The sequence below is a fragment of the Candoia aspera genome, chromosome 1 (assembly GCF_035149785.1).
Source record: "Candoia aspera isolate rCanAsp1 chromosome 1, rCanAsp1.hap2, whole genome shotgun sequence".
Lineage (NCBI taxonomy): Eukaryota > Metazoa > Chordata > Lepidosauria > Squamata > Boidae > Candoia > Candoia aspera.
The window spans coordinates 82,062,313-82,076,815 of record NC_086153.1 but is presented as its reverse complement, the minus strand read 5'-3'; the positions used below and the strand labels follow the sequence as shown (position 1 = coordinate 82,076,815).

The 14,503-nt window shown below is 38.4% G+C and overlaps 1 protein-coding gene across 9 annotated transcripts in view; it reads left to right on the top strand.

The window, feature by feature from the left end:
• The window catches only part of ZDHHC14 (zinc finger DHHC-type palmitoyltransferase 14), an 80,054-nt gene that overhangs the window by 124 nt on the left and 65,427 nt on the right, over window positions 1–14,503 (top strand). For 7 of the 9 annotated variants that reach the window (XM_063308238.1, XM_063308194.1, XM_063308177.1 and 4 more), the window contains exon 1: window positions 301–1,997. The exons of 1 other annotated variant lie outside the window; for it this stretch is intronic. In XM_063308238.1, the coding sequence (XP_063164308.1) occupies window positions 1,744–1,997 (254 nt within the window). In that variant the 5' untranslated portion in view covers window positions 301–1,743. Of the gene's footprint in view, window positions 1–300; window positions 2,078–14,503 lie in introns of those variants that run through there. One more of the 9 variants, XM_063308202.1, reaches the window with a different exon arrangement.

Here is a 14,503-nt window from a genome sequence, read left to right as displayed (position 1 = left end):
GCGCGTGCCAGAAGGGGGAGGCGGGGGACAGGGGCGGCAGTGGGGGACGCTTCCTCCGGCGGCCGCATGGGGCGCTGGAGAGTCGCTGTCGCCGGCTGCTGAGGAGAGCGGCTCGGCGATCGTGCGCGCCGGGCAGAGCGACACGACCTCCGCGGTTGCGTGGTTGCGGATAAGGGAAGGACGAGGCGCGGAGCAAGAGCGGAAGGCAGCCGGTCGACGATATAAACCGAGCGGAGGCTGCCCCTGCCATGTGGGGGTAGGCGTCGGTAGACGCGCACAGGCGGCCGCCTTGCCTTCGCCGGCCGAGACTGAGCCCGTGAGGCGGGCGGTCACGGGCAGAGTCGCCGCCGCCGCCTTACAAGCGGCTGACAATGAAAGTGAAAGGCAGGAGCCGAGGAAGGGGAGGCGGAGGAGGCGGCTGCCGCCGGGGTTGCGCCTGCCGCCGCCGCCGGGCTGAGTGATCCCGACCTCCCGGTGCGCTCTCTCGAGGGATTCCCGAAGAAAGCTCCCGCCTTTGCTTCTGCCTCCTCATACATTGGCCGTGTTTTCCTCGGGGGTGCCCACGAAGAGGGTGCGTGTGAACGCTGGCTCGCCTCCTTTCCCTTGTCTGCAGCTGCTTTTCGAGCGGGGCCGCGTGGATCCTGGAAGGCGAGGGGAGAGGCTGCCGCTGGTGCCGCGACGGGCGTTGTGATTCAGGTTGTTTCTCCGCACTCGCCGCTCCCCTTGGCTTTAAGAGGGAAAAGGTAGCTGCTTCTGTTCAGGCTGGCTGCAGGGGATAAGCCTAGATAAAGTGGAAGCGGAAGGCCAAACCGCTTTGCCGTTTTCCTCGACGTTTCCTGTTGCTGCTGCTACTGTGTTCCCTGGAAGACAGGGCTAGGATTGCGGTAGTGTGGAGCATTTTGGGGTCTCCATAGCTTGAAGGAGAAAGGTGGAGATGCCAGCCAATACTCTTACGACTGGAAGATATTTTTGCCTGACAGCTTGAATCAGTAATAAAGTGGCATGAGAACAGCTTTTTTGTTTTTGTATTTTTTTCTCCTTTGAAATTGGTTTATTTTTATTATTAGCATATAAAAATGAATACTGGATTGAAACATGCCATGTATTATACCTTTTTCCAGGGATGGCACTGACCACATTTTTATTTTCTGTTTGAAAAAGCCTTTTATAATGACAAAAAAAAGGAACTAATGCTTTGCCATTGGAAGAAGAAAGAGGCAGTTCATAGTGGAAGAAAATTGGATATTATAGTTTATTTTTCAGTTGCTGCACTTAGAGTTGGTTTTTTGTTCAGAACAATTCATACAAATTCTACTTTTAAAAATTTATATACATTTTTAACAAATCTTTGTGACAAGGATCTTGAATAGAAACTGCTTGCCTGGAAACTTGACCCAAGCATCTTTAAAAAGTGGAACATGAAGTAAAACTGGGCACTTTCTTACACAAAAGGCAGAATGCTTCAAAATTTTAAGTTTTATGATTAATTGACAATTGATTTATATATTAGCTTTTTTAATTCCTATTTTATTCTGTGATTATGCACTTTCAACTTTGAATGGTTTTTATTTAATTGTGAAGAAGGGAAAGACTACTTACATTTCAGAAATGACAGCTTTGAAATCTTCAGTTAGGAATTTTAAAATGCCACGATAAGTTTATTTTAATAAAACACCCAATAGTGTCTTCTCCAAAAGATCTTAGGCAAGAGTTGCTGGAGGAGTTCCTCCTTATTCTCCATTAATGAGTCCTGGAGGTAGTGGTGGAGGACCCATGAAAGACTGTGAATACAGTCAGATCAGCACTCATAGCTCCTCTTCTCCCATGGAGTCTCCCCATAAGAAGAAGAAAACCACTTCCAAGAGAAAATGGGAGGTTTTTCCTGGAAGAAACAATTTTTTTTGCAATGGAAGGATCATGATGGCTCGGCAGACTGGAGTCTTCTACTTGACACTTGTTCTTATTTTGGTTACCAGTGGGCTCTTTTTTGCATTTGAGTAAGTGCGGCTAAAGTTTTTATTTTTTAACCCCTTTCTTACTAACACAACTCTGCAAGAATTCTGTTACCTCATTGATGGTACATTGTATAAGTAAATTACATTGCATCATGATTTATAAGTTTATATTTAATTCTTGGAGACTTTGAAGTTGAATAATATGCTGGTCTTTGACCTGAATATTCCTCAATTTGGTACCCTCGAGACAGACAGGATTTCAACTCTAGTTTAAAAGACATGTTAGTCTTTTACAGTGCAAAGAAGTCTTGTGTCACTTAAAAACTAATATATTGCTTCATAAAATGTTGGGTTAATCTTTAAAATGGTACAAGATTCTCTGGGGTTAGTCTTTAAAATGATACAAAATTCTTTAGTTTATTCAAATACGTTCAGCCCAACACACTTGGCTGCATATCCATAAGAAGTCTGAGCTGAGTGCAAGGAAATTACCAATTTTCATTGAAGAATTTTTAAATTACTAATTTGTCATTTCAGAAAGTTCTGGTATTAAGGGAACTAACTGTTAATGCTTGAGAATACTTCACAATCAACATAGAAGCAATATTTTTCTCTTGCTCTAATAAAAATCTTCTATATTAAGTTGTATATATCAGGTTAATAGCTTGCCAGTAGGAATAATCCATGAGGTTATATAGTAGGTTTGGGCATCATTTGCATGATCTGCCTAATAAGTGACCATTTTGGTTTTTGCATAAAACTTGCTAACTCACTTAAGAGATAAAACTCTAGGCTAAGCAAATATTTCACAATATCCGTTTTTCTTGACTGTTATTCTGTTTTTTCCTCTGTTTTGTTAATAGTACAGGTTTCCCTTTTTAAAGGGGGAAATAATATTTTCTGTAAATGCACTTGTTATCACAGATACCACTTTTGGAGAAGTTTTAACAATAGCTTTTAACCTTGTCTACTTTGAGTCAGACACTAGATTTCTTTTCCCTGTATCCCAGCCACAACATCTAGGTAGTGGTATGTTTATAGAATTTAAAACTGTGTAGATTAGGTTTTATTTTTAAAAAATGAGGAAGAAGTTTGTAAATATGGAAGGTGTGTAATCAACAAATGATCAAATGTGATAAGAAGTTATCAGTCTCATTGCTTGCTTCCATTGTATGACTTAACATGTAAACATAGTGTATTTAATTATACTTTATTCAATTAACCATAGTTGGCCAGTTTCACACAACACTTCTTTTTGAAGTGTGTCTTTTAAATCTTTAAAATAAATAATAATATGCAGTTTAAAAATCACACTGCCTTGGTTCATACAACATCCTAAGTTGAAAACTCTCATAAATCACATTTTGGCTTAGTATGTCATTTGAACATTCCAATATGTTATGTTCTTGATGTCTTGAAGTTATATTCATGGATAATAGCGTAAAGAAAAGTTAATATGTTGTAAATTTATTTTGCAGAGGTTTAAGTATGTATGACATAAGATGCAATAAAAATAGTTATGAATTTCCTAATATATATAGGCTATCTAATGTATGTAAATACGTTTTCTAATAGCAAGCAGGAATTCTGGATCAATACAAATAATTACATTTATTGTGAATCTTGATAATTAAATGAAATAATGGTTTGTTAATCAGTTTAAGTGATAATTTATTATGAGCTATACATTAGGATAGTTTTTTTCTGTTCATGGAAAATGTTTTGAGAGGAAGTAGACAGTTATCAGCTTATTGATTTAACTATGATAAAATGCCAAATTTTAATTCCTGATAGACATTGCGATGTTTCCTCATCTTATTTAAAAACACACAGTATTTACATTTGGCATAAAAGAGTAGCAACTGAAGTTATGGCTAGAATCCTAAACAAACTTCTTAACTGGTACAAACTGGGACTATTATTGGATTGCTCTATAAAAAAATATTTGCCTTGCCTGCAGATGAGGTTTTCTACAGGAGCAAGTTTTTGATAGAATGAAAATACAGATGAGTGGGGTTTTTACATAATCCTGTAATGATGGATAAAAATAGAACGTCTTCAATTTCTTACTCATTTATAAAGTGATGTAATTAATGAGAAGGCAAACTATTGAAAGAACTTTTTGGCAAAATCAACCTGCTTTTGTTTCTAGCTAGGTTACTGCATAAATGGTAGGTAAGTTATTCTGTCTGGGACTGTATGCAGGAACTGAGAGAGTTCATAGAGATCATGACTTCTGGATAGTGGCCACTTTACAGATTATATAATGATCAGTATATGTTGTTGGTCACCCTTTTTTGGGGGGTGTATTTATATACAGTAGTGATGATTACATATTTGTTTACCCAGGTATTTTTTCCCCTCACCTGTATATTAAAGCATGATGGCGTAAATAATCTAACTACAAATCCTTATCCACATAGATGGACATTGCTATAAGAAACCATATTGGTCCAACAGAAATAAGGAAGACAAGCAGTATTCAGCTGCTGGAAACTCTATTTCATTAATTTTGGTATATTGTTTTTAACATAGTTTCATTCTAATTTATTTCCTTCAAAAAGAAAAACTCAGATTTTTCAAAATAGTTGCTTCTTTCTTAGATAATGAGAAGGCATTGCATAGGAAAATATAGTTTTACTTTTAAATAACCAGTTATTTCCTCAGGAGTACGCTGTAGAATTTCTTGTGCAGTACTTTAGAATTCACTGGAAAAGTTATACAATAGAAGAGAAATAGAAAAATAAAATATTGCATTTTGTCCTACTCTGTCAGTAGGTATAACAAACTACTGAGAGGTTAGTAAACCAATAAAAACGATATGCCTGCTTTGTATGTTTCAGCTTCTTTATGAAAGCTAAGGGCCCAAGCATTGGTATATACTGAAGGACATTATTTTATTTCTTACCTTTATTTGGAAACATTTTTTTCTGGGAGGGGTTACATGCAACTTTTGTCTTCCCTGATGCACAGCACATTGCATTGATCAGTTTGGTAGGTTTTTTTGATGTGATAGATTCACTGTTTCTAAGAACTATAATGCAATAGCAATTTACTGGAATTCACGGACGTTTAATGTGAATTAAGTTTATTGACATCCAAATACCTAACATAAAATAGAAATAACTCATTTAGGTATCTGCCTCATATACTTTTGCAAGATTTTGTAGCTTTCTCTAATTTTACAATATTCAGCAGTACAAGTAGTCTTCGCTTAACAACTGCCCAGTTTAGCAACCATTCGAAGTTACGATTGATGAAAATATTATGACTGGTCCTTGCACTTACAACCGTTGCAGCATCCCCATAGTCACATGGTTGAGATTTGACTACTTCAACCAGCAGGTGTTTATGACCATTGCAGCATCCCACGGTCATGTGATCACCATTTGTATACTTCACAGCTGGCTTCCCACAAGAAGAGTCAATGGAAAAGCTGGCAGTAAAATTGCAAGTTGCGGTCACGTGATGTCTTGCTTAATGACTGTGGGTGATTTGCTTAACGACTGTGGCGGAAGTGAGGTTGCAAGTCCGTTGTGGTCACATGATATGTCGCTTATTGACCACGTTGCTTAGTGATGGAGTTGCCAGTTCCAATTGTGGTTGTTAAACAATGACTACCTGTATCTGCTACTATTTTTCATTAGAAGTGCTGATGTAAGCTGTTATCAGTTGAAATGCCTTAATATTAAATGGTCTGTAAATCACTTTTCCTCTAATTAGTTAAATTCTTAGTACAGATGGCTGGACAACTATAATTATAGCTTCCATGAATGCGGTGGAAATTCCATTTAAAATGATGGGTATGTGGAAAAATAGTATTACATAAAGAACAGGTTGCAAAAATAGGCTTAGAAATGTAGAGAGCATTTTGTGATGTGTTTTTGTTACATACCATAGAGAAGCTTTCCTAGGTTCCTTTGGGTTGATATATACTTTGAAATTGTGCACATTAGAAAACCTGTTAACAGCTATTAAAATCTATTTTAAAGTCAGCTATCTAACAAGGTAGAATTACTCTGGGTAGTGTATATTTTCATTCTTTAAAGTGGGAAGCAGGATTTCAAATACTCTGAAGTGACTTTTCTTCTTTTACATAACCCAGAGCCAGGCATATGCCCCAGAAGAATTAATCCAAAGTCAGAATATTTTGGTATCTCTTGTACTGGTAAGAAAACAGAGACATGTCAGTGAATTATTATATATCTACATTGTTAATTATTAAATATTGTTATATAATTTAAAAGTTACCTTGCCCGTAAGTAAACACACAGAACTGGCACCACAAAGTATGACCCATTATTAAAAGGCTGGTTTGCAAAGTCCTGGTTCCTTCTACAGTTTAAAAGCTATTAAAGAGTACTATGCACAACACAACTTGTAATTATAATAGAGCATTTTATTACTATGTAGTAGCATATTTCATCACAGTTTAAGAATTCAAAGCACAATAGGAAATATGTCACATTTCCATACTCTGTTTTTGGACATTTTGAAATCATTGATAATCTTGGTTACGTGTTGAATCAGCTTTAATTTTAAAAATACTGAATGCTTATGTTAATATATGACTTAAATAATTCCATATGCATTTGTGGATCAATAGCATGCTTCAACTTCACAGTTGCTGAGGGAAGGGGAAAGATTACAAATAATAACTATAACTAAGAGGATTCTTCTAAACAAAGTGTGAGATGGATCACCCAAGATTAGATGAAATGGAGAACAAGATTGTTGTAAGGGAGATGGGAAAGGATTGGAAAGACTCCCCAATCTGCATTGGATGGTGGATACCTTGTAGAATATAGTTTGGGGTATGTGCACTGTGCTGCAGGAATGTGGGAATGGGTGAGGTTGGTTGTACAATGCTGGATGAAGTAAACTTTAAAGCCGTCAGGAAATACAGTGTATAATCTAATATAATACATACGAAACATAACACAATTAGAAACAAATATTAACCTTTTTATATTTATAGCTAGGGACGCGGTGGCGCTGCGGGTTAAACCGCTGAGCTGCCGATCGGAAGGTTGGCGGTTCGAAACCGCGCGGCGGGGTGAGCTCCCGTTGCTCGTCCCAGCTCCTGCTCACCTAGCAGTTCGAAAACAAGCAAATGTGAGTAGATCAATAGGTACCACTTCGGCGGGAAGGTAACGGCGTTCCGAGTCGTCATGCTGGCCACATGACCCGGAAGTGTCTATGACAACGCCGGCTCCAAGGCTTAGAAACGGAGATGAGCACCGCCCCCTGGAGTCGGACACGACTGGACTTTACGTCAAGGGAAACCTTTACCTTTACCTATATTTATAGCTTATCATTTCATAGGCTGGGGTTCCTTTAAAGGTCTTAGCTGCTTTCCTTTTCCTAAGTCTCTGCTCCCTGGCTAATGCTGGTACGAAGTGCTGAGTAAGAAAACAGTGCTGCTGGTCATTAACATGTTCTGTTGGTTAAAGGAAACAATGTTCAGCTTACCTACCTACCTACCTTCTAAAGTTGCCCATGCGCCATAACCCTGGGCAGCTTGCAAACAACAGTGAAAACAGTAAAAAAAAAAAAAAAAGCCATGTTCATATAGTTAATTAGAAAATAGTTGGTAGATGTAAGTACCTATTTTAACATCAACATTTTTAAAAAGCACTCCTTCATATCCAAATAGGTCTATTTTCTGTTGTACAATTCATTTACTGCAGGTGATATTTGTTCTTTACCATAATCTAGTTGAGTGTATAATGGGCTCTTTATAGTTGTTCTAGCACAATGGCTGCAGTCCAGGTCATTGTGCAAATAGCTTTGCAATATCCAGCACAACTTGCTGATACATAAACAGCAACTCCACATTTTCTACATCAGTCAGGAAACTGCTCTTAAAATAGATAAATGTTCCTGTTCAAAATACTGGTATAATTATCAATGTCCGATCTCAAATTCTCATTGGGCATGTACAAATGCATAAGGTGCCAGCATTGCTATTTGGTTTGTTGCCTGCTTTTTTACATTTAATACACTTTTTATATGGTTGTCGAGCTCTGCTTTAACAAAATAAATAATTGAACCACTGTAGTTACACAGCTGTATAGTCAGTATTGAACTACCCAGACAGTTTTTGCCTCAGCTCCGCCTCCCAGGTAAATCCGTACTTGTCATGACAAACTTCTGCACTGTATATAGTTTTCTCCTTTCAGAGGCTATATGAATTGCAAGTTCCTTCAGTATTAAGCTACTGCCAGCAAATCTGTTTAATCCCACTAGCTGAGGATATGATTCCACCAGCCGTGGATCAGGGTATATTGCTTTGGTATTAATAAATGTTTTAGTTTCTGTGCAAAGACTTTTTGAATTTCATAACAAGGTGTTTTGGAAATCTGAGGTAATTTGAAGGAATAAAATTTAATTGGCAGTGGGGCTACTGTTCAAATGGATGGTCTAATATTCTTTGGAATGTTTAAGGATACCTGAAATAACTCTGCAGTCTGCACTGTGACCCATTTTGCCTCTCTTTAAAGCTTGTCCTTCAAATTCAGTATAAGCCTAAAATATCAAATAATTGAAAGATTAAGCAAACGCTTGGCTTATTTAATAAAACTTTAAATGCAGATTAATCTTAATGCCATGAATTATAATCTTTTTCTTTTTTCTTTTTTTTTTTTGTGGGGAGAGAAAATAGACTTTACACTGAAATAAGTTGCATTGGAAACTGTATATGACAACTTTAATGTGAACATGTTTTAAATTGAATTTGTTACATCTTAGGGTAAAGTCTCTAAGTCAACCTTGACTCCTTGTAACTTCATGGGTACATCCATGTTGGGTTGGTTGTGTGTGTGTGTGTGTTTAAGAACAAAATGGAAGTGATTTGCCATTGCCGCCTTATGAAATGTTTTTCAACTTCACAGTCTAGCCGTCAGCCCTGGGATTTCCTGTTAGTTTCCTAACCAGGTCTGACTGTGCTTAACTTTATGAGGCAAGATGCTGCTAATTGGCTGAGCTCTTAAATGTTGGTATATTTCAATTTCAGTCAATTTTACAGAATCACTGTAAAACTGTGACCCCCACTCTCAACCCCCTAAGCCAGTCCAGAAGGATACCCCAATCAGTGGCATCAAAAGCAGCTGCAAAGTCCAGGAGGGCCAGGGTGAATGCATGTTGAGTTCTTTGGTTTAGAATACTGCTTCCAGACCCATGATCTAGGAACCACTGGTGGCCTGCAAGGACATTCCAAAGCATATATACTTTAAGATCTCACAAAAATTTTTGATCTTCTTACCTGAAATCTCTTGATTTAAAGTGGGAATTCCAACATATTGTGAGACTTGGTAATCTCTTGACCTTTTCATTCACTGGTTCCTCCTCAGGAATAGGATCACCTCAGATGGCTTCTTCCCTCTTGGCTTTTAGAAAGTCTGTGGAGACTTGATTGTTTCATCAAGCCTTAGGGGCAGGACTGTTTTGACTTAACACTCTGGATGACAAGTTAGCTTGTGTCTTGAATGTTAACTCCTGTTTTTTATACAGGTAGTCTGTTATGGAGATCACAGGTGAGGAGGGAAGGGGCGCATTCCAGGGGGAAAAACACACTCACAGTCTGGAAGACCTTGGGCGCCCGGCCAAGAAGATCAGGCAGGACCCGCCTTAGAGTTTCTGGAGTTTTTCCCTTAGAACCTGCTAGTTTTGCTCAGTTTGGCAAGATTCTGTTTGTATGGTAGAAACAATAAAGAACTAGAGCTTCATTACTGGCTCAGCATAGTTTCTTCGCCTAAACCCTGACATAGTCCTCGACTTACAACTATTTGTTCAGCAACCATTCGAAGTTACAACAGTGCTGAACAAAGGAACTTATGGCCATTGCAGCGCCCCTGCAGTCACATGATCACGATCTGGGTGCTTGGCAACCTGTTCACACTTACAACTGCTTGCCCAGCACCCCACAATCACATGATTTGCAAACTTACCTGCTGGCTTCCCCAGAAAGTCAATGAGGAAGCCAGCAGGGAAGGTTGTAAGTCACTGGGGTAGGTCTCCCTCACCTGCGCACCCTCCCCAGCCCCTTTGCCTTCACACTGTGACAGCCATTTGTGCACCCCCGTGCACCCTTCCTGACCCGCACTGCACCCCTGCGCGTCCTTCCCAACCAATGCTGCACCCCCATGTGCCCTTCCCGACCCATGCTGCACCCTCATGCACCCTTTCCAACTCCCATGGCACCTCGTGCATCCCTGTGCACCCTTCCTGACCCATGCCGCACCCCCACACACCCTTTCCTGACATGTACCACACTGCCACACACCTTTCCTGATCTATGCGGCACCCCTTGCACAGCCCTGCACACCCTTCCTGACTTGCCTTGCACCCCCCACATGCCCTACCAGACCTTCCCCTACCTGCCTGCTGGCCTGGGACTTGCAACCTCCTGCTGGCTTCCCCACTGACTTTGGTGGTGGGAATCCAGCAGGAAGGTGCCTTACCTAACAACCATGGGATTCAGTTAACAATGGCAACCAGGACTGCAGGGATTGCTGTTGCTAAGTGATGAGGTCATGCTTTACGACTGCATTGCTTAGTGACCAAAATTCCAGTCCCAATTGTTGACGTAAGTCAAGGACTACCTGTATGGTTGTTTTACAGTGTAGTTTTTAGCTTTCATCTTAATTTACCAATTTGGGGAACTGTGCTCCATTTAGAGTTGGTTGATTGAAGAGTAATAAGCCGTGCAAATAAAATTTAAGCCAACAAGGAGGGAGTGCAGGAAGGAGACAGATTTCAGGGTCACATGTACCATGCTGGTTACCAATTCCTTGTCTTATATTGGGGTCCTTAAAAGCTTTTGATGGCAATATAATAAACTTTTTTTTTTAAAGGCTGGGAACCACTCCTTTACAATTAGTTTTGAAAGGTTTGTTTTGTCTCAGAATGTCACGATACTGTGTCAAAGTAATTATAACAATATGGTGAGAACAGAAATATGAGAAAAATATTTTAAATATTTACTTAATTGTGGGTTTGAGTTAGGTAAGGGGATGTTACATGTGATTTCATGCCTGTTGCATTTCTCTTGGTGACAATAAAGAGTCGCTGTATTGAAAGGTAAAAGTAGAGGAAGCAGTGGACAGATACTGAATTATCATTTGGAAAATACATGAGCTACATGCTACTTTTATAATTTGCTGATGAAATCAGCCATACTGAAATAAATATGACTGATATAAATGTTTAGTTTGTTAAAGTAAGACTTGAACTATTTCTCTACCTGTATATTTATTCTGCATGGACATGTTAATAGTCAATTACAATTATACTAAAAGCTGAGATTTCTTTATTGCTTTCTGCAGAAGCAACTGGGTGACTTTGGACTAGTCATTCTCTCTCAGCCCTAGGAAGAAGGCACTGGCAAACCACTTCAAAAAATGTTGCCGGGAAAACTCCATAAACTATATAAACTTCATGTATCCATGTAGTGGCCAGGAGTCAACACTGACTGAGAAGCACACCGTCCCCCACTGAAAAAAGGTGTCTCTTCCCCAGGGGAAAGCTGAAAATTGTTTCTTAAAACTGAGTGTGTCGCTCTTGAATTTTTGTCTCTGAGGTTAGCTTTTTTACATAGTTGCATCTGTGATCATCTTTATAGATTAAAAGCGATACAAGCACAAGTGATTCACTTTCTTAGCAAAAAAGGGGGCAACATGTTACCTGCACATATTATTTTGTGCTACTCTTCTAGAAGAACTGGAGTGAACGTTGGTAGTTTTGGTTAGCTATCATAAAGCCTACGGTGGTGGTGGTGCGAACTGGAAGTATTATCTACAGGTATATGAAGACACTCAGATGTCTTCATATACCTGTAGATAGTAATCAGCAAAGGCAGCAAGGTGCTTCTGCTTCACCCATGGCTTGTTGATTTTTTTTTCAAGTCGTTACTTCTCAGTGCAGCAATAGGTTGACTGTATTTTCTAAAAATGGAAGACATCCATTCATGGATAGATTCTATCAGCAATGAAAAGAGAAGCAAAGAATTTATTAGGTTTCTCTGCAATTTAGTCTTTAAATTACTGTACTTTCAGTCTCCCTGTCAGCCAATGGCCAAACAGCTTCCCTTATCATTTTCATATAGTTGTGTGTTTCTGTGTTGTTGTTTATTTTACTATTAATCCCTTTTTTCCATCTTTTATTGTTTGCTTTCCTTTTGTGAAAATGATAAATGCACTGAACACCATGGAATTGACTTCTGACATGGAATTGCATCAGAGGAATATCATTCAGTAATATTGTTCAGTAACAAACAAAACTATTTTCTTAAATATTCTTGAAGACACATTACAGTAATGCTTAAAAGTTTTGTGAACCCATTTGAATTTTCAATATTTCTGCATAAATACGATCTCAAATATGATCAGTTCTCCAGACAAGTCCTAAAACTAGATAAAGTAAATCCAGTTAAACGAATGAGTCAAAAACATTATACTTGTTCATTTATTCATTGAAGAAAATGATCCAAAGCTACATATTTGTGTGACATTTGGAACTGCTTTAGCATATTTGGAATTTTGAAATAACCTTATGCAATTTCAACATGGCTGCTGTATGGGTGTGGCCAATGGCAAAATACCCTTTATCAGAAGTCAAATTTTTGGGGATTTCTGTTTATCACCTAGCACCACTTCCAGGACTGTTGTATTCCTTTTTCTACATTTGTCTTTTTTTTGGCGGGGGTGTGTGTGAAATAACACATTTCCAAAAAACTTTGCTGGATGAAAATTTCCCATTTTTTTTCTTAATGTCTGAAAAATATGGGTGGGTTGAGAACCTGGAGGTCATCAAGAAAAGAGACCCATAGGTGTTATATTGGGTGTCCTGGCACTAATGTATAAGTTGGTAATCAAATGGTAAAATTTCATGCTATATTTCATGGTTCTCCAATTATCTTAGAAGCTCTGTAGTAGTTAATTATATTACAAAACTGAACTTATCCCCTTTGATTCTATAACCTATTGAAACCTGTCTTAAAACATTCTTACTCTGAGTTATTGTTGCAGCCCATCCAAATCCTGAGAATGTATTAGCAACTAAATAATTATGCAAGGAACATATATTCAAATGTATATTTTTTCTTTTAAATTTCCTGACTGCCCTCACAGTGTGATCCACATTTACTAATAAAATGTTTTACAGATTTATTCAGATACATAATACATTGTGTTCAGGTTGATGTGTATAGAGGTGCCAGCATAATTGGCTGAAGATAATTCTTATAATCCAATCATATTTATAGGAAAGAGGGAGAATACTATCTTACTAAGGATGAACAACCATTATAGGAGTGTTCACAGTGATTGTAATGTCAGTGAAGGTCATTGGAAGAAATTCATGAAATTTTGTTCTAGAAATAACTACTGAACTGTCCAACAAAAATGCAAATGCTTCTAGAAGCTAAATGTTCATTAATCATGCAGTTTTAATGTTACATAGTTCTATTTATCATCTATCTGATTACTTAGGATATATTTTAGGTTCTTCATGAATGTGAGAGTAAAGTGCTAAGATGCAGAATGGGACCCATGTTTTCCTACTTTGTCTCTTACCATTGTGCATAGTGAGCTGGTGTACATGATGGTAATTCATTTAACTTTATGAAGTTATTCAGACTCCAGATGCTGGCCTTTTGCTTGTGCTTACCTTGGGGAAAGAAATGAGGGGTTCTGGAAAAACATGTTGGGCATCCCTTTAGTCATGGCAATTGACTCAGTCTTTTGCTGCTGTTTTTGTTTTTGATAATATGCAAGCAGGAAGAAGGACCATTATTAGAATATAATTATAATTTTATTATTAGAATTAGAATTATTATCATTAGAACCATGAAATATAGCATGAAATTTTACCATTTGATTATCAACTTATACATTACTGCCAGGACACCCCATATAATGCCTATGGGTCTCTTTTCTTGATGACCTCCAGGTTCTCAGGCCCACCCATTTTTTTCAGACATTAAGAAATAATAAGAGTCCCTCCTTGTGAGGGGAGATGGGCGGTGTTAAAAATTTGATAAATAAGTAAATACATTTAGGCTTTAAAAGCAAATTACAGTTTATTGGATGGGGGTTGCTTCAGGCAAATGATTATGAAACTGTCTGAAATTATATACACATAGTTCATAACTTTCTTAGATCAAAATCTTATTTAGCTTTTTGCTGTTTATTTCAGATTCTTTAATTTCTTAAGCTTGTAAGTAAAGTTTCCTTTCATTCAGGATTGAAGGCAGACTCACCCAGCATTTTCAAACTTGTCATTCTGAAGGTCTGTAATAGCTTAAAAGTAGTTAATGAGCAATTTCTGAAAGTGATTAGAAAGTGAGGTTTGCAAACTTAGTATCGACTGCAGTTGTGAGCAAGATGCTGATCCTGTCATCTCTTGGCACTCAAACCTGTGGAAAATCACTGTCCTGTGGTCTCCTCATGAGGAGCAGCCATCCAGAGCATATCTCCCATCCTCTCCTTATCCAGAGAGGTTCCAAGGAACTGGTCTACTCACCAGTTCTTTGGGTTTTGCTGTGGTCG